The sequence below is a fragment of the Castor canadensis genome, chromosome 5 (assembly GCF_047511655.1).
Source record: "Castor canadensis chromosome 5, mCasCan1.hap1v2, whole genome shotgun sequence".
Taxonomy (NCBI): Eukaryota; Metazoa; Chordata; class Mammalia; order Rodentia; family Castoridae; genus Castor; species Castor canadensis.
In genome coordinates, this window is record NC_133390.1 from 72,437,315 (window position 1) to 72,463,063 (window position 25,749).

At 41.6% G+C, this 25,749-nt stretch overlaps 1 protein-coding gene across 16 annotated transcripts in view; it reads left to right on the plus strand.

The window, feature by feature from the left end:
* The window catches only part of Kalrn (kalirin RhoGEF kinase), a 660,017-nt gene that overhangs the window by 619,859 nt on the left and 14,409 nt on the right, over positions 1 to 25,749 (plus strand). For all 16 annotated transcript variants that reach the window (XM_074073308.1, XM_074073309.1, XM_074073319.1 and 13 more), the window contains 5 exons: positions 81 to 252; positions 2,077 to 2,198; positions 2,826 to 2,957; positions 4,532 to 4,696; positions 6,453 to 6,531. In XM_074073308.1, the coding sequence (XP_073929409.1) occupies positions 81 to 252; positions 2,077 to 2,198; positions 2,826 to 2,957; positions 4,532 to 4,696; positions 6,453 to 6,531 (670 nt within the window). The remainder of the gene's footprint in view (positions 1 to 80; positions 253 to 2,076; positions 2,199 to 2,825; positions 2,958 to 4,531; positions 4,697 to 6,452; positions 6,532 to 25,749) is intronic.

The following is a 25,749-nucleotide window of genomic DNA, read 5'->3' on the forward strand; positions in this document are numbered from 1 at the left end:
ATGAGAGAACTGTATTTAAAAATGACTGTTTCATTCTCAGTGTGTGTGAGTGATGTGGACATATGTCACTTCGATCACAGTGGCCCCAGAATTCCTTGTGCCCTTAGTGGATGTGACCTGCCTGCTTGGAGACACAGTGATCCTGCAGTGCAAAGTGTGCGGGCGTCCAAAGCCCACCATCACCTGGAAGGGTCCAGACCAGAATATCCTTGACACAGACAACAGCTCGGCCACATACACAGTCTCCTCCTGGTAAGTGGGTCGCCCCCAACTTCAGCACCTGCAGCACTGAGGGCTAAATCTGGGATGTGGCTTCTGATCAGGTTCCTATTCTCTGCAAGAGAAGAGGTGCCCTGATGCCTATTCCAGACCAAACGCTTGGCCTCATTGAGGACAGAGACTTAGTCAAGAGCATGGGTAGGTAGCTCAGCCCCACACAATTTAAATTAGCACTCAGCGCTCTGAATAGTAAGCCTGGCCTCAGCTGCCCACCATGAGGCCTTCTCTCAGTCCAAGCCTCTGGGGCGACACCAGCACACACCACTCACATTACTCAGTACCATGTAGACACCCCTGGGGCTCACAGGAACCGTCTGGAAAGATAACATGTTGGACCCACAGTGAACAAAAGTATAAACCTTTATATCACAAGTCAAGCCTGAACTGTATGTTTAAAGAGCTTCTACAGTCCCAGTCTTACAGTTACCTGTTAGGTGACATGTCCCTAAGATCCCCAGAAGAATCTAAGTCAGAAGTGGTGAAACTTCTGGACCACATTTGAGGAAAGTGGTCCTCAAATTTGGACATCCTAATGTTTAATGCCCTTCAGAAAGCTTTAGAACAGTGACATGGTGCATCCCTTACCTAAGACTATTTTATAAGAGAAAAAAATGACTCATTCCAAAATGTACAATAGAAAATCAAGATGCAAGCTTGATTCTAAACACAAAAGGCCATTTGGCAAACCTTGGTTGACTGCCTCCCAATGATTTTGTTAACATGTATTGCTACTCAGCAAGTGTTTCACTGTTTACTGCTGCTTACAGTGGATAAGCAGTAGCAAGCACTAACAATGCATGAGAGTCACTTATGAAAGAAACATCTAGGATCAAGCAACTTTCATCCATTGACTTAATATATGTGTGTGTAAAATGAAAAAGGCATCATTCCTTGGTATTCTTATCACAGACTCCCTGATCAGGTCATAAAACCTCTCTGAGCCCAAGGAGCTTAGTGTGAGAGTCAGTGCTTAGTGAAGATCATGAAAAGCCAGTATGTGTCATGACCTGTCGAGGGAGTGGTACTTACTTAGCCTGATTTAACCCTTTCAGAAGAGTTCTTCCCTTGGGGTATTCCTGCTTGGGTGAGTGGTGTGTGGGACAAGGGGACTTATCATTTAGGTGTAGGAACTTACCCCTTCTTAATTCACTTAATCATCTTGAGGGTCCCACATGTAGGATTTTCATTATTCAGTCTTTCCATTTTATTATACCCTTCACTATTGATCTGTGAGACTGAAAATATTTTAGCAAAAGTTGCTAGTGATAACATGTAATACTAATTATATTGCAAACCTGTAGTTCCCTTTTGAGAACTGAATTAGTCTGTCAAGGAATATTCCCTATCTGACAGCGTTTTCAAGTGGGAGAAACATTCATTCTATGGAAAATAGGCCTATATTGCTGAATTGAAGAGACACTTGTTCTGCTAGATGAATAAATATAGGATAGAAACTGGAGTGTCCTACAGATTGTTTCCCTTTGAGAACTGAGTTAACTTGTCAAAGCAATACTCCCTATCTGTCCTAATTTTTATCTCATTTTATTCCTTATATTCTATCCCTCATTTACACAAATTCGTGAAGTAGGCCCAGCCAGAAAATTTTCCCCATATAAGGAAATGAAGATATAGAGGCAAGGTGTTCACCTAAGGTGTGGATGTTGGTGACAGAATAGGCTAGATCTTGGGCCTACTGACTCTCAGCTCAGCACAGCATAAGCCAGCCCTAGGGGATTTTATCCATCAGCGCATTGTCTCATTGATGGTATCTGAAGGACATCCTTTTGGTGTCTGTAGTGATTCTGGTGAAATCACCTTGAAGATCTGCAATCTGATGCCCCAGGACAGTGGGATTTATACCTGCATAGCAACAAACGACCATGGCACTGCGTCCACGTCTGCTACAGTTAAGGTGCAAGGTATGGCCTCTTTCCTTTTTATGATATTACTTTTAAAGCATTTTTTCAAATCATAATAAAACGTTTTGCCTAACCATTTTTAAGCATGCAGTTCAGAGGCATGAGGACACTCACATTGCTGTGCTGTGTCGCCACCATCCATCCACAGAACTCTTTATCTCCCCAGCCTGGGACCCCTTCCCTACTCATTAACTGATAGCTCCCCCATTCTTCCCTCACCATAGCCCTGTTGGCCACCATTCTGATTTCTGCCTCTAGGATTTTGTGTTAGTCAAACATTCTAAGTGAACATGACAAGAGCTCCCTGAGATCTGGGGAAGAAAGGATCCCATGCAAAATTCCAAAATAGAATTTTAGCCAATGGGAAAAGAACTTGCTGAGAGCTGTCTGTATCCCACCACGGGCTCCTGCATAGTTCCCTGGCCAACCTTCATCCCAGTGTAGTGTGCAGCGTTTACCTTGAGGGTGCCTCTCCCGAGTGTACCTTAGGCCTGGGCAAAGCTGGGCTACTTGGAGAAGATCACGGGCAACATTCGAAACTAGGGTCAGGTAACCATATCATTCAACTGTGGTGTGAGATGCCAAGGTCTGCAGAAGCAGCACTGGCCCCGCTGTGCGTGTCCACAGGCGTTCCGGCAGCTCCCAACCGCCCCATTGCCCAGGAGAGGAGCTGCACGTCCGTCATTCTCCGCTGGCTGCCCCCAGCCAGCACAGGAAACTGCACTATTTCCGGTTACACCGTGGAGTACCGGAAGGAAGGTATGCCCTCTTCTGTCCTCACTTTCTTTCAGGAAGTCTTCAGGGTTATGAACCTGATCACAGGTGTCTGGCACTAAGGAGCTGTGCACCTCCCTGCAGAGGTCAAGACGCAGGGTTGGTTTCAGAGTATTTTCACAGCATTTCACTGCTCACCCAGGCAGGGACCATCAGGCCCATTTTACAGCTGAGTAGGCTAAGGCCTAAAGACAGTTTAAAAACACAGTAAGAGTCACACCTGGCACTAGAACCCAGCTCTCTAGTTTGCTAATTTGTGATCTTTCTGCCAGAATGATAACAAGGGCAGTAAGATATAACTACCTCTGCCCCCAAGATAAAATTTGTAGCATATATATGTGTATTTTAATTGTACAATTTTGATTGTGCAATTTTTATTTTTTAAGTTATTACATTTACATAATAAAAGTGAATATATTTCTTTAGCAGTTAGAAATGACTGAGCCTCCATCAAGTTACCAAGAATTAATTTAAAATAGAAGCTTCTAACCAGGTACCAGTGGCTCAGGCCTGTAATTCTAGCTACTCAGATGAGTAGAGATGAGGAGGATCGCCATTTGAAGCTAGACCCTGGCAAATAGTTCTCCAGACCGGATTTTAAAAAAAGTCCTGCACAAAAAAGGGCTGGTGGAGTGGCTCAAGGTGTAGGCCCTGAGTTCAAACCCCAGTACCACAAAAAAAAAAAAAAAGAAAGAAATAGAAGCTTCTAGATAACAATGGTTGTTGACAACACATCTCTGAACAATATTATGAATTACACAATTGAATTGAAACCAATTTCTCCACTACCCCGAGCCAAAATCATTTTCCTCTACCTTCTATTTTGACTCTTCCTTCTTCTCTTTATTAAGCAGATCCTGTGCAGTAACAAAACTATTTATTAGAGCATCTTTCTTCAGCAGTTTGCTCTTTTGTCTCTTGGGTCAGGACACCAGTTTGGGTGTTAAGCCGAGAGATACATTTCACAAAATTCCTATTTACAGTATTCAGTTCCTCTCAGGAACTAAGTTCTCTTGGGCAAATGGTTTCGTGTTTCTGAGGCTCAGTTTCTTCATTTGTGAAGTAAGATTCACACTCCTTACCTCTTGAGGTTTCTGCAGATTTAAATGAGACTTAAATGCAAGAATTATGACAAAGACATGGTTCATGGTGTTTTCACATGTACGCAGTGCTCAATACATTTTGTTTCAATTTCCAAAGGCATATTTTTCTCTCATTTGTTATTGACTTATGTTTTCCTCCAGCCTAATGTCACTTGTCACCTGTCCCCCATCAAGTGGTATTAGCTATGTCTATTCACTCTCACACTTGTGCACTTGAGAGGGAACAGAATCCATCAGCCGACTTCTTCCAAGACCCTCAATAAACATGTATTCAGTCATTTGGGAAACTGGACCCAAACCCATCATGGGTGGTCAACTGGCTTTCAAAATCTGACATAGTGACAACTCTTCCTTGAACTGAGTATGTCCATTTTCTTTTCTTTGTTTGCTGAACATCTTTGAAACAATGTCTCTTTGGCTTTGTCTCTCTTCCTTTCCTTGGATACTATGCACTAGGTTCCCAGGTCTGGCAGCAGTCTGTAGCTTCGACCTTGGACACTTACCTCGTCATAGAAGACCTCAGTCCTGGGTGTCCTTATCAGTTCAGAGTCAGTGCCAGCAACCCCTGGGGAATCAGCCTTCCAAGTGAACCCTCAGAGTTTGTGCGACTTCCAGAGTATGGTGAGTCCCAACCAGCCCAGGACCCCAGGCATCCAACCAACCATAGAGAATCATCAGCATATCAGGCACTAGTGGAGAGGTGTCCTGGAGCTGCCCAGAAGCTTCTGTCAAGCAACCTATTAGAAGCTTGATGGATGTCTCCTCGAGGTACAGTTCCAAGTGTCTTTGACAAAGGTTAGGTTGGCCACCCTTGCTGACCCTGAACCTACCAGGCATGACATCAGGAACAGAGAGGAGCACACAGAATCAAGCGTTATGGGAGTGCAGTGTTCTCTGCCCCTCTCTGAAACAAGAATACAAAGTCTGCTGTCCCTTGGATGACCCTGCCAGGCATAACTGCTCCCCACAGCACCAGGGACAGTTCTGCTCACCAGATTTATACGGGCAAAGAAAAGCAACCTGGTTGAAGGATTTCACTACAAAATGAATCTTTGTTAATTTCCCACCCTTCCAGAATTTCTTATTTCAACATGGATATATTTTATGTAGATTTGTTTAGACATTCACTAAGATAATATATAACTAACTACACCAAATATTTTATAAGCACATTTTTTTTCTATCTTGCTCACCATCTCACCTTGTTCCCAAGGACATTTTAAATGAGGAAAATTGATAGCCTCAAGAAATCTCCAAATAGTGACATTTCAGACAGCACAAGGAAGTAGTCCATATGTGTTGGGGACTGAAGAAGGCAAGGAGGGGGTTGTCATTATACTAAAAGGCAAAGGGCTTGTAGCTTTTTGGGTTAAAGAAAGTTTGGAGTCCCCAGAGGGCCTTGGAAAACCTTCTAGAGCCTTGGACTACACCCTTTTTCCCAGCTAAGTGGGAAATTGCTCTCCAGCCCCACCTCCATGGCCAACCCAATCATTTCCCCCCCAGTTGTACCCACAGGCTGGTGACTCAGTGTGAAACCTTAGCCCTGGATTTCTGTGTCCTTAGAATTCAAAATGAATAAGCCACAGGTCGTGCTCTGGACAGGCTGAGGTGGCCAGTGTGGGGTTAGAAGGGCTGAGTTGCTGACTTGGCTCCTCTCTTCCCAGGCCACTAACTCAGTCCAGACTGAGATGACCACTGTTTATATTTGGCTGCTTCTGAGCATTGGTCCCTAGCAAACAACACAAATACACATTGTCATTCATGTTCGTGTGTGTAAACTATTGATGGGGAATTAACATATCATATAAGATAAAGCTGCCAAATTGTCTGCTCAGGGGCATGTTGTGTGGGTTAAGATGAGTCATTCAATATCCCAGATAAGCTCACACACTGAGTATGGTAGGTGAGACAGAGAAGTCGGTTGACTCCTTTCCTTGTCTCCTTCCATGATCTTGCAGATTGCCACCTATTCTTCCTCTGCATCCTCCCTACAGCCCTGGTTCTCACTGTTTTTTCTTCTTCTTCTTCTTCTTTTTTTTTTAGTCTTCCAAGAGTGTTCATTCTTCTCTCTTCCTTTTTTATGTTTTCTACCAAATTTCTGTTTTAAAATGTCCAGAAGCTACATTTCTGATTGTTTCAAATTTTCCCTTTGTTTAAATGGATGACAGAGGGAGCTGACTCTGACTCTGTCTTGTCAGTTTCCCGTCAGATGATATTTTTTAAATAACATTCCAATGGATTGTGGCATTTCCCCACCAAGGAGCCTCTGTATTTAGTCATGAGACTTGCTTTGGGATTATGCTGGCACTCCCCTGTTAACCCTTTCTTTATCCTGACATTACATCTCGGGATCATGACTATATTCTCTCTCCTCAAGATGCAGCAGCAGATGGGGCCACCATTTCTTGGAAGGAAAATTTTGATTCTGCTTATACTGAGCTGAATGAGATTGGCAGGTAAGGACACTGTCTATTCTTTAAGCACCTAATAACATCACAACAGAAGAATGATTTTGTTTCATTGTTATTTCTTTCTTTTTTATATATATAAATGCATTCTCTATAGTAAGAAAGCCACTCAAATATTTATGTGTATTTTTCACTGTTTTTCTTACATAAGTTGAATACTTTCATCATCAGCTCTCAGCCTTTCTTCTTTTCCAATAAAGGAGTTTAAAGCTCAAAATTTTCTTCAAAGTACAACATTAGCTACATTTCCCAAGTTTTTGTATGTGGTATTGTCGTTATCGTTAATTCTAAGTATTTTTCTTCAACTATGATTTTTTTCTTTTACCCAATTATAATGGGAAAATGTTTTAACATGTATGAGATTTTTAAATATCTGAGTTGGATGGGTTGTCTCTTTTGTTCTGTTCTGTTTTGTGGTACTGGTGATAGAACCCAGAACTTCATGCATACTAGGCAGGTACTCTACCACTGAGCTGCACCTCCAGCCCACATGTCTAGAATCTTAAAAATGATCTTTTGTTGCTGATTTCTAACTTAATTGCATTGTGGCCAGAGAACTTAGTCTATAGGATACTGATTCCTCAAGTTTCAGGATTGCTTTATGGGTTGTGCATGGTCAAGTTTTCTTTTTAAAAAATTTCAAGTATTCTTGAGAACAACTTATAACTGCTAATTGTCAGGTGCATGTCCCTGTCTATGCCCATGTGTCAAGCACGTTAACCGTTTTATGGATATTTCTCATCAAAATACCCCCCTTCAACCTCTCTTTCTCTTTACCATTTAGTATGTCCTCAAAAATAAAAAAGGTTAAAATAGGACTTTTAACATTTCTCTCTTTTTTATTATCCATATATATTAACTGTACAAAAGGGCTTCATTATAATATTTCCATAATGCATAAAATGTACATGATTAAATTCAATTTATTTACTCCCCTTTATTACTCCTTCTTTTTTATTGAAAAAAAATCTATCACTTGTTATGGTTTGAATATGCAGTACATCCCCAAAAGGTTCATGTTGAGAGATGACTAGATCACGACATTGCTAACTTCATCAATAGGTTAATCCATTAATGAGTTTATACTGAATGAGCCGTTAGGACATGGGGCCTGGTCTCTTGGAGCATGCCTTTGAAGGATATATCTTGTCTCTGGCCTATTCAAGTCCATCTGCTTCCTGGATGCTGTGAGGTAACCAACTTTCCTCCACCATGTCCTTCTACCATGATATTTCTGCATTGCCACAGGCGAAGAAACAATGAAACCAGATGATGATGCACTGAAACCTCTGACACTATAAGCCAAAACAAATCTTCCCTCCTTTAAGTTCTTGTCTTAGGTATTTTGTCACAGTGATGAAAAACTGACTAACACGTATGGTTTATGAAATAGTCAATGGGAAAAGAAAAAAAAAAACATTCTCCCAGTAAATTAATTGGTCTCTGGTGGCCTGGGTGAGGGACTGTGGGTAGATCTTAAAAATCACCACCTACCCCAGATATATAAATAAAAGAGCACTCACAAACAATGAGCCATTGCTATCATCATCTCTGACTATCCATGAAGCATGAAAGTTCTTAACTGGAGTGGTCCTGACAGAGACTGTAGAGGGAGCCAACATGTTTGCCCTTTCAGTTTCTGTTTCCTAGGCAAGAGTCACAATGTCTCATTGTAGCACCTTTCATCAAAGACAAACTGTAGGTCTACTTTCATGTCTTCTTTGTGTAGCCAAAATAAGAAATAGAGGCCAAAGGAAACATTTCAAAATAATGATGAAAAAGATGGTGATATAGTGTTCTGAACAGTATATAAATCCTACTTAATCTAATAAGTGGATTTCTAACAAAGGGAACTCAGGCTCAACAACTTCCTTATAGTCCCACAACTAGGAAGCATGGAGTCAAAATTCAAACCCTGGGCTCCCTGACCCTCAGCCTGTGCTCATTTTACTAGCATAGTTTCCACAAATGTTTCTCATCATAGTAGTTATTGTTAAAAATAAGTTCTAGTCATTGAAATCTAGTTTGCTCTCTTATATTGAAATTTATAAAGCTAGATATGTCTCCAATAATAAGTTAATCAAATCCCCCAGTGGTTTTAAGTGAATTTGGTTTCATCTCCTGGTTAATTCCCATGTTAATTCCTCCTGGAGACATGCATTTGCTGTTGATAGCCATGGGTTAAGACCTTTTGTTTGTCACCTAAAATAGATAGATGCTTTGATGTTTCTCAGAAGGGAGATCGATCTCTGATCTGTTCAGAAAAATCAGTGTTTTTCTTTTTTCAATCTCCAACAGCCTGAAACGGTTCCTCTCTCCTAATTATATTCCTTATATTTTCAGAAGATTCTTTTAAAATGTTGTAATTAACAGGTGGAAATAAAACATGGAAATTCTCACATGAAAGATATTTGTGCCAGGGCTATAGAAGGGAGTTGACTTCTTCATCATACCTAAACCTAGAATTCTGGGCCTACGTGACTATCCTGTTAGAAATAGCTCTCCAATAATTAAATATAAAAATCATGGTACAAGAAGAAATAGCTTCACTCTTACCTCACATCCACAGAAGGAAAGGGCACTTGAACACAGCCTACTTAACCAGAAATAAGCTTCACAGGCACCATTACAGTTGGAGGAAGCCAGGTGATCATCACTGGAAGGCTTACTGGTTGCCTGTACCTGATCCATGGTGGTAGCACTCGCTTCCAGGCAGGGCGGCAGGTTGGACACAGACATCTGTTAATACTCCTTCCTAGATATCACTAAAACCACCACAAAGGAGTTTTTTTAAGGCAGCACATTAGACAAAAAGACAATAAAGTATTAATGGAAGAGTGACATGAGGCCTAGGAGAACTGCCTGAGAAAACTCAGTGTAAGTCAGTCACAGAGTCAAATGAAAGCCAGTTCGACTTTTGCAGTAGATTCTACAAAGGCTCAGGGATCAGCAGCAGTACCTCTGGATGTAGGTGGAAAGAGGATGCTGAAATTGGAACAGCTGGCAGAAACCAGTATGTATTGTGTCTCAAGAGGGAGTGACAATAGATGTGTGTGTAGCCTGCCACCCTTGTCTTGAGAACTGCTACTGCTATGTGTTTGGATCCTGTACAGGAACCAGTCAGCATTCCCAAGGGTAAGCTGTGGTTCTCGATCTCTCCCTAGCTTTAGACATCTCTATAATTGTTCCTCACCACCCAGGAAAAGATGTAGCTCTGCTTTCTGTAGGGGTAAACAGAGCATCGCCAGGGACAGCTGAGGTCAGTGGAACCACACTGAAAACAGGGGGCATTAGGAGGAAGTGTGCCTGCAAGAGACTGAGAACCCCAGCTTTAGCATTCAGTTTGCCTCTGGAAATAACCAAAGCTTCTCTTGGGCAGGAAATGGGAGTCTTCCTGGGGGAATGTGTCCAGCCCCAGGGAAGGACTAAACACTCTGCTCATGGAGCTTTTCCATGCAATGGTCCAGTTAGAGCTCCCTATAGTAAGGTAAAAGTGGGCAGCCTCCACCACACACACGGAGATTCCAAGTAGCTTTTTAGTCCCAACTTTTCTTTAAGCCACACCAGTGTCAATGCTAAAGTCCCAACTTTTTAAAATGAGCCATCTCCCAATGTCACCCAAGGTGGAGTTAAGCCCATTGTAGTCTTTATTTCTCACTGATGACAAATAGAGTCCCTGGACAAAAATGCCAAAAGCAATTACCCAAGGTTTCTGACAAGTCAGCAATAGGGAGATGGCAGAGGAAAGCCAAAACCTGAAGGACAGGAACAGTAAGGTTTTTCTTTCTTTTTCTTTTTTCTTTCTTTCCTTCCTTCCTTTTTTCCTTCTTCCCCCTTTATCTCCTTAGCTTTGACCAAGGGTAAGCCAAATCAAGAGTGTGCAGCATTCACAGAGATCAAAAACACAAAGAAAAGTCCATATTTCTGGCTAACGCACAGGGAAAGGGGACTCCTTTGACTGCAGAGAGCAGAGGAATGCCTGGTCCCCTTGTCCCCCAAGGGCAGTCATGTGAAACCATATAATGATGCAGGAAGCTAAACTCTGAGGAAGTCCCATCTTTCTGGACAGATAACCGTAAGAAGGGGCTCTGTGAGCTAAAGAATGCGGGGAAGAGCTTAGTGAAAAGAAAGAGACCCTCTTAATTCTGTATATGAAACAATGCAAATATGGGGCTGCTTCCAAGCTGTGCAGGTAAGAATACACCCAAAGAAAAATAACAAGGCATTGAGGACTAACTACTAAATAAACTGCTGCTCAGGCACCCTGCCATGATAAATTAGTAGCAGATTAATCTTTGAGTGGCACTGGTGAGGGGCAGATCTAAATGGCACCACAAATACTTTGAAAACTGCACTGGCAATAGAACCACCTCCCATAGAAGGTGAGATGGAGAACCTGCAGTCTGAACCTAACCAAGGTGATTGCTGACTAAAACATACAAATAGAAAGCTAACATTCTCCAGAAGGCTTTTGCAGAACCCAGAGTCTCACAACATAATAACAAAAATGTTCGTAATGCAATCTAAAATTACTCAATGTAAAAAAAAAATCAAGGAAAATCTGAAAAATTCTCAAGGGATAAAACAATCAACAGAAGCCAGTTCTGAGATAATCCAGCTGTTGGAAGATCAGAGAACACTTAAAGCAGCTATTTAAACCATCTTCCATGAGGTAAACATAAACACTCTCAAAATTGAATGGGGATTGGGTCGTGGTTCAAGTGGTAGAGCACCTTCCTAACAAGTGTGAGGCCCTGAGTTCAAACCCAAGTACCACCAAAAAAGGAAGGAGGGAAGGAAAGGAGGGAGGGAGGGAGGGAGGGAGAAAGGAAGGAAGGGAGGAAATGGAAAGACCTAAGTCATTAACAAAAGAGTAGAAATTATTTTTAAATGGAAATTATGTAACTTAAAAATACAATATCCAAGATCAGGAGTATCACAGTTCAAAGCCAGCCCAGGCAAATAATTCATGAGACCTGATCTCAAAAAAAAAACTCAACACAAAAAAGGACTGGCAGAGTGACTCAAGGTGTAGGCCCTGAGTTCAAACTCCAATACTGAAAATAATAATAATAATAATAATAATAATATTTTAATTCATTGTATGGGCTCAATAGCAGAATTGAGATTAGAGGAGTAAGTGAAGTTGAAGTCAGAGAAATATAAATTATCCAATATGAGGAATAAGTAGAAAATATTTTTTAAATATTAAGCACAACTACAGGACCTACAAGAAAATGTTGAAAGTCTAACATTTATGATTCTGATAGAGAGAAGAAAGTGATTGGTGCAGAAAAAAAAGTGAAGAAGTAATGGCTGAAAATTTCCTAAATGTGCTCAAAGACACAAATTTATAAAGAATCCCAGTGAACCTGAAAGAGGGTAAACTCAGAGAGAAGCATGTCCAGACATATAATCAAACTACTGAATCAATATAAAGAAAAAAATCTTGAAAGCAGGAAGATAAAAAAAAGCCAACATATTACAGTTAGGGGGAACAATGACTTAAATAACTACAGATTTCTTATCAGAATTCATGAAAGTTAGAAGAAATTAGAGCCAGTGTCTTTAAAGTGCTGAAAGAAAAGACCAGATAAGCAAGAATTCTAGAATGTCCTTCCAGAGTGGAGGTGAAATAAATAAGTTAACAAATAGAAGTTACTGAACACTTGAAAACAGTGTCCAAAATGAAAGATAAGAAATAAAATAAAAAGAGAAGGAAACAATATGCAGTAAAAGACTTCCCCAAACTCTCATTAGTATCCTTTGACAAGAAGAGCTGGTATTGAAATTATGAAACAAGAAGACTATACTGTAAGAAGTTAGAGAACAGTAATGATTTCTTGGAAATGAAAATCTTAATAAAAGAGAGAAACATTCCCAAAAATATGAGCAAGAAGGGAAAGAGATGGAAAATAGACTAGGAAAAGAAGTAGAGGACTACATTAGAAGGCTCACTATCTGAAAAACAGAAGTTCCAGAATGGAAGAATGAGAAAAAAATAAGGAATTATTCCTAAAAAATGTAATATTCACAATAAAAATTTTTTAAAAAAATAACAGCAAAAAATACATAATATTCTCAGAATGAAAGGATATGAGTTTACAGACTGAGAAAGTACCCTTAAGGCCCAGCCTAATGGATGGAAATAGACTTACATCAGGGAACATCATTGTGGCATTTCTCAGCACTGAGAAAAAGGAGCATAAACTTTCTGCAAGGAAAAAGGGCCATGCATAAAGCACTGGGAATCATAATGCTTTAAACATTAATAATTAACATCATCAAAAGCACTAGAACTTGGAAGGTAATAGAATAATTCCTTCAAAATTGTGAATGAAAAATTTTTCCTACCTGAAATTATAGGCACAAACACATAATCCCAGTGATACTGGATAGTTGATTCCAAGTTGGTGTCCAAATGAAAAGTCAGTGATTGAAGATACCAGACCAGGGTTAAGAGTAAAGCAAGTGCAAAGTTTATTGAAAGAACAGCAAAGCTCCCGCATGACAGAGGGGCTTAGGGAAAAGAGTTAAGCTGTAGTCTAGCTGGAGTCTAGGAGTGACATAGGGCTCTGCCTGGCTGAGAGGCAGCTATCCCTCCTTCAAGCTACATTGATGATTGGATGTCATCTAGTTGACTTCCCACTGAGCCTGATCACCTGGTCATCCCCATCCTATCAAACTGGACATTCCAGGAGGGTCTGGTCAGCTTGCCCTGGCCTTGAGGCCCACATTTACACATAGCTACCTTTTGTTATCTTGACGAGAGGTTTGCTGTTTTACTTTTCTCTGGAGCCTGCTTCTCACTCTAGATGTTTGTTTTCAAAGATGCCTCCCTGGGCCAGGCACTGGTAGCTCAAGCCTGTTAATCTTAGCTACTCAAGAGGCAGAGATCAGGAGGACCATGGCAAAAAAAAAAAAAAAAAAAAAAAAAGATGCCTGCCTGTCTCCCTTGTCTAGGATAAAGACAGCTGCATTTTATTATCTTGGTGAGAGGCCTATTGTTTTTCTACTTCTTCTTCTTTTTTTTTTTTTGTGGTACTGGAGTTTGAACTCAGGGCCTACACCTTAGGCCACTCCACCAGCCCTATATTTATGATGGGTTTTTTAAGATAGGATTTCTCTAACTATTTGCCCAGTCTGACTTCAAACCATGATCCTCCTGATCTCTGCCTCCTGAGTAGCTAGGATTACAGGTGTAAGCCACCCGTGCCTGGCTGTTTTACTTTTTTGAGGAGCCTGTTCCTCATGTCTCCTTAGTTGTTTACTTTTAAAGATGCCTCCTTGTTTCCTTTAACTCAGATAAATTTACTTCTGTTATTTGCTCCTTTCACACCTGCTGAGGCTGAGGCAGGGAATTGTGAATTTGAGGCCAACCTGGGCATATAGTGAGACCTCTGTCTCAAAAAAAAGTTTTAAAATTATAATTGAGTAGAATTCTTCCTTCTTTAATGTTGTTACTATTGTAACAAACCTGTAGTTGATATTCAAAATGGCAGAAAAATATATTGGTAAAAATGATATTAGTTGGCCTTTTATATCTCAAAAAACTCTAAACATGCTTAGGAAGGAAAAATGGGTTTTCTAAATAATAGTATTATAATTAAAAATACAAGAGGGAAAGATTTCTAATACAGATTGAGTATCCCTTATCCGAAACACTTGGGACCAAGTGTTTTACATGTAAGATTTTTTTTATTTTAGAATGTTTGCATATAATTAATGAGATATCTTGAATGTTACTGGAAAAATATGGCTGATAAATTCCTCAATTCTTGTGTCTAGCAGGAGAAGAATTCAAGCAAGATGCAAAGATTATAGTAAAAGTAATAGTAAAGTTAATTAGAAAAGGAATATATTTTCAACAGACTGAAAGTGTTACATGCCAGCTTGAAATGTTGGGGGCCAGTGTCGAGGGTCCTTGCCTTCACAGGCTAGAGAACTGGCTCATGAGGCTGCTGATTGGCTTGTGAGCCAAAGCTGGTATATGAAGTAGGATTTATTAGAGAGAAAGGAAAGGTTACAGCTAGAGCAGTGCAGCAGAGCCCCGAAACCAGTGGCTCCCTGCTCAGGTGAGGCTGGGGCCTTTATGGGTGTTTTAACTCCGGGTTTGGGTAAGGGTTAGGTGGGCTTTTCTCATGGGCCATGGATTCATGAGCGCTCTTAGATGAGCTGGTCTGTTTTCTCTTTATTGTGGTGGGGGAACAATCTTGAGAGCATTTTGTTCATCAGCCCTGTAGCAGATCTATGAGACCCTGTATCTCCTCTTCGGGGTACAGATTTACACCTCCTTCTCAGGATGCAGGACTCATAGTGCTCTCCATGGGGGATGGGATACTCACTCCAGACCCAACAAGTCCCCCCTCTGAGACACATACCCAACTGCTGTTGGGGAGAGGAGTGATGACTCATCTAGCTAATTCATGCTGCTTCAGGGGGGGAGGGGGGAATTAGGGGTGGTGGTACTTGTCTCCGGGGTTGACCTGTGTAATCTCCAGAGGACCCCCAATAGAACTGGATGGAGGACTCATGTGTAGACAGAGGTGAGTATTCCTTGACTAAGAGCTGGAGTTTGATCCATTGGAGATATGAATCTGGAGAGAGCATTTATTATGCAAGGCCCAAATAGGAGTATTAGAAGGAGCATAAAAAGGGGGCCAGACAGAGGTAGTGCCCAAGGAGCCCAGCTCCATATGTTGTTCCAGAAGGACCACAAATTGGCTAGCTCTTGTCTCCTTTTTGTAACACATTCTTTTAACTGTCAGGCCATGTCTCTGACCACCCCAGATTTGTTAGAATAAAAGCAAACTTCCTTGTTTAGGAAAAGGCATATTCCACCCTTTTCAGCAGTTAATAGGTCAAGTGCATGTCTATTTTGGAGCACTACTGAAGCGAGTGAATCTACCTCATCTTGTAAAGCCTTTATGGACTGTGAGACCCATTCTATGTCATTATTAATCTGTTGACAGCATTTGGTAGGTATAGACCAATGAGTAGATGTTCCTGATGCCAGTACCTATTCCAGCCATGATCCCCATAGTTATCAATAGGGGAATGATTTTGATAGCTGTCTTTGATCAAGTGTAGGCCTCTAGAGGAATAGGAAAGGATTGGTTACTAGGGACAATGTCAATTTGTGGGGTTAGGAGAGCCTTAGCACAGATTCCCTTCCAGCCAGGAGGTAGGAAAGTATAAGTGGCAGTTCCACAAACAAAGTAAGTTCCAGGAGAAAACAAACACTGACTGTCATTTGTTGACTGTATAATACTGATGCAAAGGTTTTTGGAGATTTCCCCCAGTGGAATTGACCCCTGTAAACTTTGGAGGCACTAGGGAGTAGGATGGGTTAGTTTTATATTGGTAATATTAGGTCATGTTAGGGGAGAGTTTAATTTATTACCTGGTGAGGCCTCAAGTGAGTCCATGGGGGTCACCAATACCCATGGAAGTCTTGGAGAGAGAGAAAGCCAGCAATCATCAGCCAAAATGGGGTTTGTAGAGTTTAAAGATGGTGGACAGAGTTGAGTAAGATCTAGATCTTAATCTAGATTGAGTTGAGTTCATCTAGATTTATAGGTGGCTGAGGCCATGGGGGTTTTATTGTTCTTCTGGGGGGGAGTGGGAAATGGGAGTCTCCATCAAACATAGTTTAAATGATTCTCATGTGACATGTCAGTTCAACTTTTATTTTTTTGGTTTTTTTTTTCTCCCTGTGTCTCCTCCTGTGGCCAACAGACCCACTGGCCTGCTCTCCCAAGGCATTGGGTGGGACCATACATGCTGACAAAGCCTGTGCCAAAGGCCTTTCCATATATTTTTCCATTTCTTAAACAGCGAAAGTTGCTGTTGGAACAACCAGGCACAGCATTGTGGTAACTGCAATCATGAGGGCAGGGAGGAGGACCTGCAGCCAAGGTGCAGACTATAAGAGGGAGGAGAGCACAAAGAGCAGGGTACACAGGATGAGATACCCACCATTGGGTCCATATCCACTCAGGGGGAGAAGTTGCCCACAAATGACACTCAGAATAAAGGGGACCAGAATATAAGCAGTCCACAAAAAGGGAGAAAGTGAAGACATAAGTTATGTGTTTGAGGTGTTCCTTTTGAAGGTCTTCCACTGGCTCACAGGAGTAGGCTGGTGTAGCAGGATGTGACTCCAGGGTAGGGGCGTCAGGCTCTGGTGTCCAGCGTTTGGCTCAGAAGATGTAAATCCAGGAATCTAGCCCAGCGACCTTAACTCCTGTGGGGGTAGATAACAAGATGGAGTATGGCCCTTCCCAAGGGGCTTCATAGAGACCCCGGGAGTTATGGGGAAGTTTGATAAGGACTATATCTCCAGGACAAAAGACAGCCAGGGAGAGGCCTTGGGGCTCCTCCCTCCATGCTGAAACATGGCTAGTTGAGTGATATGAGAGACTAGGTTTGTTACTTTGGGGTCTAAAATTAAATCTTTTTGGAGAAAGGGTCTCCCATACAAGGCTTCAAAGGGAGTAAGGCCCATTTTATTCGGGGCATTTCTAAGTCAGATTAAGGCTAGAGGTAGTAACTTTTGCCAGGGAAGGTTTCTTGAGCCAACTTAGACAGGTGTCTCTTGAGTAGTCCATTGGCTTGCTCAGGATTCTCAGGATCCTTGCCTGAGGATTGGGGTCTCCAGGCACAGTGAAGATGATATTTGATTTCCAAAGGCTTAGAGACTCCCTGAGTGACTTCAGCTCAGAAGGCCAGCCCATGTCACTTTGGAGAGTTCAAGAGAGTCCAAATCTAGGGATAATCTCACTAATTAGAACCTTAATTACTTCCCGGGCCTTTTCAGAAGACTAGGGGAAGGCTTCAACCCACCCAATAAAGTTATCCACCAGAACCAGGAGCAATCTAGAGGACTGGCCCCCTGGCAGGTAGGTGAAGTCAAGCTCCCAGTCCTCCCCTGGATATGTCCCCCACCTCTGAGTTCCAGGGACAGGCAGAGCAGTGTTGCAGGGGTTGTTATGCTGACAGATTTCACATCCTCTAATAATATCCTGGAGAGTATCTCCAAGTTTTATCCCCTCAAATAGCCACCCTGCCAAGGAGAGTGTCTTATGGACCCCCAGCTGATAGGTCTGATGTAGGGTTTTTAGGACTTCCATTGGCTACTCTGAGGGAAGTAATTTGCCCTCAGGAGTTATCCACCATCCTCTATGATCTAAGCAATAACCTCTCTCTGAAGCCTGTGAATGTTCAGTAGATGAGTACTGGGGGCATTCAGAAAAAAGGAGGGATTGTTCCCACAAGAGAGGGGCCTGAACATAAGGCCTCCTGGCAGCCTCCTTCACTGCCATATCAGCTCTCTGGTTTCTCTTAGCAACCTGATCCTCTGACTTTTTTTTTTCTTTTATTATTCATATGTGCATACAAGGCTTGGGTCATTTCTCCCCCCTGCCCCCTCCCCCTCCCTTACCACACACTCCGCCCCCCTCCCTCTCCCCCCCACCCCCTCGATACCCAGCAGAAACTATTTTGCCCTTATTTCTAATTTTGTTGTAGAGAGAGTATAAGCAATAATAGGAAGGAACAAGGGTTTTTGCTGGTTGAGATAAGGATAGCTATACAGGGCATTGACTCACATTGATTTCCTCTGCGTGTATGTTACCTTCTAGGTTAATTCTTTTTGGTCTAACCTTTTCTCTAGTTCCTGGTCCCCTTTTCCTATTGGCCTCAGTTGCTTTTAAGGTATCTGCTTTAGTTTCTCTGCGTTAAGGGCAACAAATACTAGCTACTTTTTTAGGTGTCTTACCTATCCTCACCCCTCCCTTGTGTGCTCTCGCTTTTATCATGTGCTCATAGCCCAATCCCCTTGTTGTGTTTGCCCTTGATCTAATGTCCACATATGAGGGAGAACATACAATTTTTGGTCTTTTGGGCCAGGCTAACCTCACTCAGAATGATGTTCTCCAATTCCATCCATTTATCAGCGAATGATAACATTTCGTTCTTCTTCATGGCTGCATAAAATTCCATTGTGTATAGATACCACATTTTCTTAATCCATTCGTCAGTAGTGGGGCATCTTGGCTGTTTCCATAACTTGGCTATAGTGAATAGTGCTGCAATAAACATGTGTGTGCAGGTGCCTCTGGAGTAACCTGTGTCACAGTCTTTTGGGTATATCCCCAAGAGTGGTATTGCTGGATCAAATGGTAGATCAATGTTTAGCTTTTTAAGTAGCCTCCAAATTTTTTTGAGAGTGGTTGTACTAGTTTACATTGCCACCAACAGTGTAAGAGGGTTCCTTTTTCCCCGCATCCTCTCCAACACCTGTTGTTGGTGGTGTTGCTGATGATGGCTATTCTAACAGGGGTGAGGTGGAATCTTAGCGTGGTTTTAATTTGCATTTCCTTTATTGCTAGAGATGGTGAGCATTTTTTCATGTGGTTTTTGGCCATTTGAATTTCTTCTTTTGAGAAAGTTCTGTTTAGTTCACTTGCCCATTTCTTTATTGGTTCATTAGTTTTGGGAGAATTTAGTTTTTTAAGTTCCCTATATATTCTGGTTATCAGTCCTTTGTCTGATGTATAGCTGGCAAATATTTTCTCCCACTCTGTGGGTGTTCTCTTCAGGTTAGAGACCATTTCTTTTGATGAACAGAAGCTTTTTAGCCTTATGAGGTCCCATTTATCTATGCTATCTCTTGGTTGCTGTGCTGCTGGGGTTTCATTGAGAAAGTTCTTACCTATACCTGCTAACTCCAGAGTATTTCCTACTCTTTCCTGCATCAACTTTAGTGTTTGTGGTCTGATATTAAGATCCTTGATCCATTTTGAGTTAATCTTGGTATAGGGTGATATACATGGATCTAGTTTCAGTTTTTTGCAGACTGCTAACCAGTTTTCCCAGCAGTTTTTGTTGAAGAGGCTGCTATTTCTCCATTGTATATTTTTAGCTCCTTTGTCAAAGACAAGTTGGTTATAGTTGTGTGGTTTCATATCTGGGTCCTCTATTCTGTTCTACTGGTCTTCATGTCTGTTTTTGTGCCAGTACCATGTTGTTTTTATTGTTATTGCTTTGTAATATAGTTTGAAGTCAGGTATTGTGATACCTCCTGCATTGTTCTTTTGACTGAGTATTGCCTTGGCTATTCGTGGCCTCTTGTGTTTCCATATAAATTTAACAGTAGATTTTTCAATCTCTTTAATGAATGTCATTGGAATTTTGATGGGAATTGCATTAAACATGTAGATTACTTTTGGGAGTATAGACATTTTTACTATGTTGATTCTACCAACCCATGAGCATGGAAGATCTCTCCACTTTCTATAGTCTTCCTCAGTCTCTTTCTTCAGAAATGTATAGTTTTCCTTGTAGAGGTCGTTCACATCCTTTGTTAGGTTTACACCTAGGTATTTGATTTTGTTTGAGGCTATTGTAAATGGAATTGTTTTCATACATTCTTTTTCAGTTTGCTCATTGTTAGTGTATAGAAATGCTAATGATTTTTCTATGTTGATTTTATATCCTGCTACCTTGCTATAGCTATTGATGATGTCTAGAAGCTTCTGAGTAGAGTTTTTTGGGTCTTTAAGGTATAGAATCATGTATCTGCAAATAGGGATATTTTGACAGTTTCTTTACCTATTTGTATTCCTTTTATTCCTTCTTCTTGCCTAATTGCTCTGGCTAGGAATTCTAGTACTATGTTGAATAGGAGTGGAGATAGTGGGCATCCTTGTCTGGTTCCTGATTTTAGAGGGAATGGTTTCAGTTTTTCTCCGTTAAGTATAATGCTGGCTGTAGGTTTGTCATATATAGCTTTTATAATGTTGAGGTACTTTCCTTCTATTCCTAGTTTTCTTAGAGCTTTTATCATGAAATGATGTTGGATCTTATCAAAGGCTTTTTCTGCATCTATTGAGATGATCAAGTGGTTTATGTCTTTCATTCTGTTAATGTGGTTTATTACATTTATTGATTTTCATATGTTGAACCACCCCTGCATCCCTGGGATGAAGCCTACTTGCTCGTGGTGAATAATCTTTTTGATGTGTTGTTGAATTCGGTTTGCCATTATTTTGTTGAGGATTTTTGCATCAATGTTCATTAAGGAGATTGGCCTATAGTTCTCCTTTTTGGAGGTGTCTTTGCCTGGTTTTGGGATAAGTGTAATACTGGCTTCATAAAATGTGTTCGGCAGTTTTCGTTCCCTTTCTATTTTGTGGAACAGTTTAAGGGGGGTTGGTATCAGTTCTTCTTTAAAGGTCTGATAGAATTCAGCAGAGAATCCATCAGGTCCTGGACTTTTCTTTTTGGGGAGATTCTTGATTGCTGCTTCAATTTCATTTTGTGTTAGGTCTATTCAGGTGATTAATTTCCTCTTGGTTCAGTTTTGGATGATCATATGTATCTAGAAATCTGCCCATTTCTTTAAGATTTTCAAATTTATTTGAATATAGGTTCTCAAAGTAGTCTCTGATGATTTCCTGGACATCCATGGTGTTTGTTGTTATCTCCCCTTTTGCCCTGAAGATCTCACCCCACGCTCTTCTTGCTTTTAATGTTTCTGTTGAGAAGTCTGCTGTGATTTTGATGGGTTTACCTTTGTATGTTACTTGTTTTTTCTCTCTTACAGCCTTCAATATTCTTTCCTTAGTTTCTGAACTTGTTGTTTTAATGATGATATGTCGTGGAGTAGTTCTATTTTGATCTGGTCTGTTTGGTGTCCTGGAGGCCTCTTGCATCTGTATGGGAATATCTTTCTCTAGATTTGGGAAATTTTCCGTTATTATTTTGTTGAATAGATTACGCATTCCCTTCACTTGCACCTCTTCTCCTTCTTCGATGCCCATGATTCTCAAGTTTGGTGTTTTGATGGAGTCTGTGAGTTCTTGCATTTTCTTTTCACAGGTCTTGAATTGTTTAATTAATAGTTCTTCGGTTTTTCCTTTAATTACCATTTCATCTTCAAGTTCTGAGATTCTGTCTTCTGTTTGTTCTATTCTGCTGGATTGGCCTTCCGTTTTGTTTTGCAGTTCTGTTTCGTTCTTTTTTCTGAGGTTTTCCATATCCTGGCAGTTTTCCTCTTTAATGTTGTCTATTTTTGTCCTGAGTTCATTTATCTGTTTATTCATCGTGTTCTCTCTTTCACTTTGGTGTTTATACAGTGCTTCTATGGTTTCCTTTATTTCTTCTTTTGCTTTTTCAAATTCTCTATTTTTGTTGTCTTGGAATTTCTTGAGTGTCTCCTGTACATTTTGTTTGACCCTATCCAGTATCATCTCTATAAAATTCTCATTGAGTACTTGTAGTATGTCTTCTTTTAAATTATTCTTGTGGGCTTCATTGGGTCCTTTGGCATAGTTTATCTTCATTTTGTTGGAGTCTGGATCTGAGTTTCTGTTTTCTTCATTCCCCTCTGGTTCCTGTACTAATTTTTTGCTGTGGGGAAACTGGTTTCCCTGTTTTTTCTGTCTTCCCATCATTGTCGTTGGTGTTGTTACTGTCCCTGTACTGTGTGCAATTAAGTATTTTCTAGCTTGTAATAATAACAATGGTAATATTGAGAATGGAAGAGTGAGCTGAGATGGAAAGCAAGAAGTTAAAGAAAAGGGGAAAAGAAATACACAGACAAGAGGGAGAAAGTAGAACAAGGTTTTAGAGAAGAAAGTTTCAAAGGTATAAACAGGGAGCATTAGTGTACTAATTGACAGTAAGCTGAACAGACATTAGAGAGACAGAGAGAGGATTGAAAATCAAAAATAAAAAAAGATAAGAATAAAAATAAAAAATAAGTAAATGAAAGTAATATCTATATATAAAAATGAATTAAAATAAAATGGAAAATAGAAAATTAAAAAAATCAAAAAACAAAAAAACCTCCAAGTTCAAATGCAATGAAGTTTCAGTCTTAATAATTTGGGTGTCCGTCTCAGTCTCCAATCCTGGAGATGGTGCCTAAGATGTTGTTCTGTAGTTGTCTCATCAAAGGGGATGCATAAAGTAGAACAAAGCTACACACACACACAACCCACCAAGTGTCCCAAGTTCAAATGCAATACAGTTTCAGTAAGTTTTTCAGCTTGCAGGTGTAATTCGGTTGTTCTTTCATCAAAAGTAGGGCGAAAAAGAAAAAAAAAAGAGTCTGGAGACAGTTCTGAGAATGGTATCTGCAGCTGTGGCTGCCCAGCTTGTTTATTTACAGTTTATTTACAGTCCCGGGAAGGGTTCCCTTCCCCCAATCTTCGGCACTCAGTGCACCACACCCTCTTTCCTGCGTGTCTTTATTGCTCTTATTGCTTATTACTCAGTTTCTATTTTTTTCCCTGGGTGGAGGTCAGTCTGTCCAGGGGTCTATGCTGCTCTGGCCCAGGGTTGTCTGTGGGAGTACTGCGGTACCGCGAAGCTCACCTGGTCTGCGTCTTCCCAAGCCATCCGGGTGCCGGCGACTGGCAGCCTGGGGGCCCTCCTGGTTTCTCCATTTAATGTGAAGTGGAGATTCTCTGCGCTGGCTGGATGTGTGGAGGGGTCAAAGTTTTGCCTCTTCTCAGTGATTATGCCTGCAATGTGTGTCTCCAGCGTCTCTCCAAGATTTCACTATAGGAGGCTCGCTTTCTGCTTCCTCCCTCTAGCCGCCATCTTGGAATCCTCTCCTCTGACCTTTGATGTCTGGGGCGGTGAATTACTGCTATCTGTTTTGGAAGTAAAACTGCTTTTAAGATGTTTAAGATTTCCCTGGAATGTTTGATAGGAGATCCTTCAGTAGTTAACAATCCTCGCTCTTTCCAAAGAGCCAAATGAGCATGCAGGACCAAGAAAGCATACTTAGAGTCTGTATAGATGTTGGCAGTTTTTTCCTTAGACAGTTGTAATGCCTTAGTGAGAGCTATCAGCTCAGCCAATTGGGTACTAGTGGAAGGAGTCAGTGGTTCAGCCCATAGGGTCTCAGTGAAAGAGACCACAGCCACCCCTGCTCATCTAATTCCCTCCCGGATGAATGAAATTCCATCCATGAAGAGCATGAGGTCTGGGACCAGGAGTGGCTGGTCAAGGAGGTCAGGCCTAGCCAAATAACATACAGCTAGCACCTCCTCACAAGAATGTATGAGTGGGTCCCCCTTAGTGGGAAGCAGTGATGCTGGATTTAGGGCAGAGCACACCCAAAGTCTCACATCTGGACATTCTAATAATTGTGGGCCTGATACTTAAGTAGCCTGTTGTCTGATAACCATAGTCCTCCTTTAGCTGTTAGAAGCCCTCCTAGATCATGTGGAGTATATATGGTTAAGGACTGTCAAAGAATTAATTTCTGGGCCTTCGGGATCAAGAGGCAGGTTGCCACTAGGGCCCTTAGGCATCCAGGCCACCCTTTAGCCATATTGTCTAGTTCTTTGCTCACATATCCAACTGGTTGTGGAGTGGGTCCTTGGAGCTGGGTTAGTACTCCTAGGGCTGCCCCCCCTTTTTCATAGACATATAGCTGGAAGCAGTCTTGGGTGGGCAAGCTCAATGACAGGGCAGTTTGGAGTGGCTGTTTGAGGACCTGAAAAGCTTTTGTGTTTTCAGGGTCCCATTCTAAAAGGGACTGAGAGCCTCATTGAGCATCTTTTAGGAGCTGGTATAGGGCCTGGCAAGGACTACATATCTAGGGATCCAGATTCTGCAAAATCCTGTAACTCCCAAAAGAACTCTAAGCTGCTTTATGGTATGGGAGAGTGGGAAATGGAGGATTGTGTTGATCTGCTTATGATTCAGGGAGTAACTCTGTCCCTTTAAGACCACACCTAGGTAGGTGACCTGAGGGAGGCATAATTAAGCCTTTTCCTTGGAGACTTTGTATCCCCGGGAGGCCAGAAAGTTTAAAAGGGACTCAGTCGTCCTGGAGATGAGGGACTCTGTGGCTCTGCAGAGAAGTAAGTCATCAACATACTGAAGAAGGGTGGCCTCTGGGTAGTACCAATCTAATAAGTGTCTGGTTAGGGCCTGTCAAAAAATATCAGGGCTGTCTCTAAACCCTTGTGGTAAAACTGTCCAAGTTAGTTGTTGTGAAAGGTTAGTGAGGTGTTCAAAGGCAAACAGAGGCTGACTGTCAGGATGCAGAGGAATGCAAAAGAAAGCATCCTTTAAATCTAGTACAGAGTATTATTGGGCTTTTGAGGGTATTTGAGCCAATAGAGTATAGGGATTGGGAACAATTGGGTGGAGGAGAATGACTGCTTCATTAATGAGCTGGAGGTCTTCAACCAACTTCTTGCCCTTTATGGACAGCAAGAATAGGAGTATTGTAGGGGCTAGAGCAACTAATTAGTAGCCCTTGTTTTTTTAAGGAATTTATGATAGGTAGAAGCCTCATTGTCCCTCAGCCTTGAGGGGATACTGTTTTTGATGTGGAAACTGTGAGGAATCTTTGCGTTTTATTTGAATTGGGAGGGCCATTTTGGCCCTCCCAATGCCCTGCAGTCATTCCATCAGTCTACACTGTGCGATGTACTTGTTCCTGAAGAAGGGGGCAGCAGAGATAGTCACCTAGGTAGAGTAGAATTTGGGCCTTTAGTTGAGATAGTAAATTCCATCCCAGCAGGGGCATTGGAGTCTCAGGGACTATGAGAAAAGAGTGACAGAAGTGGAGGTCTCCCCAAGAGCAGGCCAGAGGCCGAGTAAGATAGTGCTCTAGGGGCTGGCCAGATATGCCCCGAATGATAACCTTGTTATTGGACTGGGGACGGGAAGAGAATGGTAAGACAGAGAAATGGGCTCCACTGTTTAGGAGGAAAATGACCTTTTGCTTCCCTACTATCATGGTTACCCAAGGCTCCTCAACATTGATGTTAAGAAGTGGAGCCTGGACAGGAGACCCCAGAACCCATCAATCCATAGGAGGTGGTACCCACCTTCCATCTGGAGATGGGGGCACTTAGACCTCCAGTGGTTACCTTTGCAGAGAGGGCAGGGTCCTGGTGAGGGCCGGGGCTGTCTCCCTGGCTGTCCCCCTTTTGGGCATTCTCTGCAGAAGTGCCCCTCCTGACAACAATGGTAGCAAGCTCAGATGTAGGCCCCCATTGGGTGGGGAACTCTCTGAGAGCTATGATGAGGTCATGGTGGTTTTTTATCCTTTTCTTTCTGTTTAGTGACATCCCAGTTATAGTATACAGACATGGCTAGTTGCATTAGTTGGTCCAATGGTTTTTCCCCTTCAGCCACAGACTTTTGGAGTTTTCTATGGATATCTGGGAC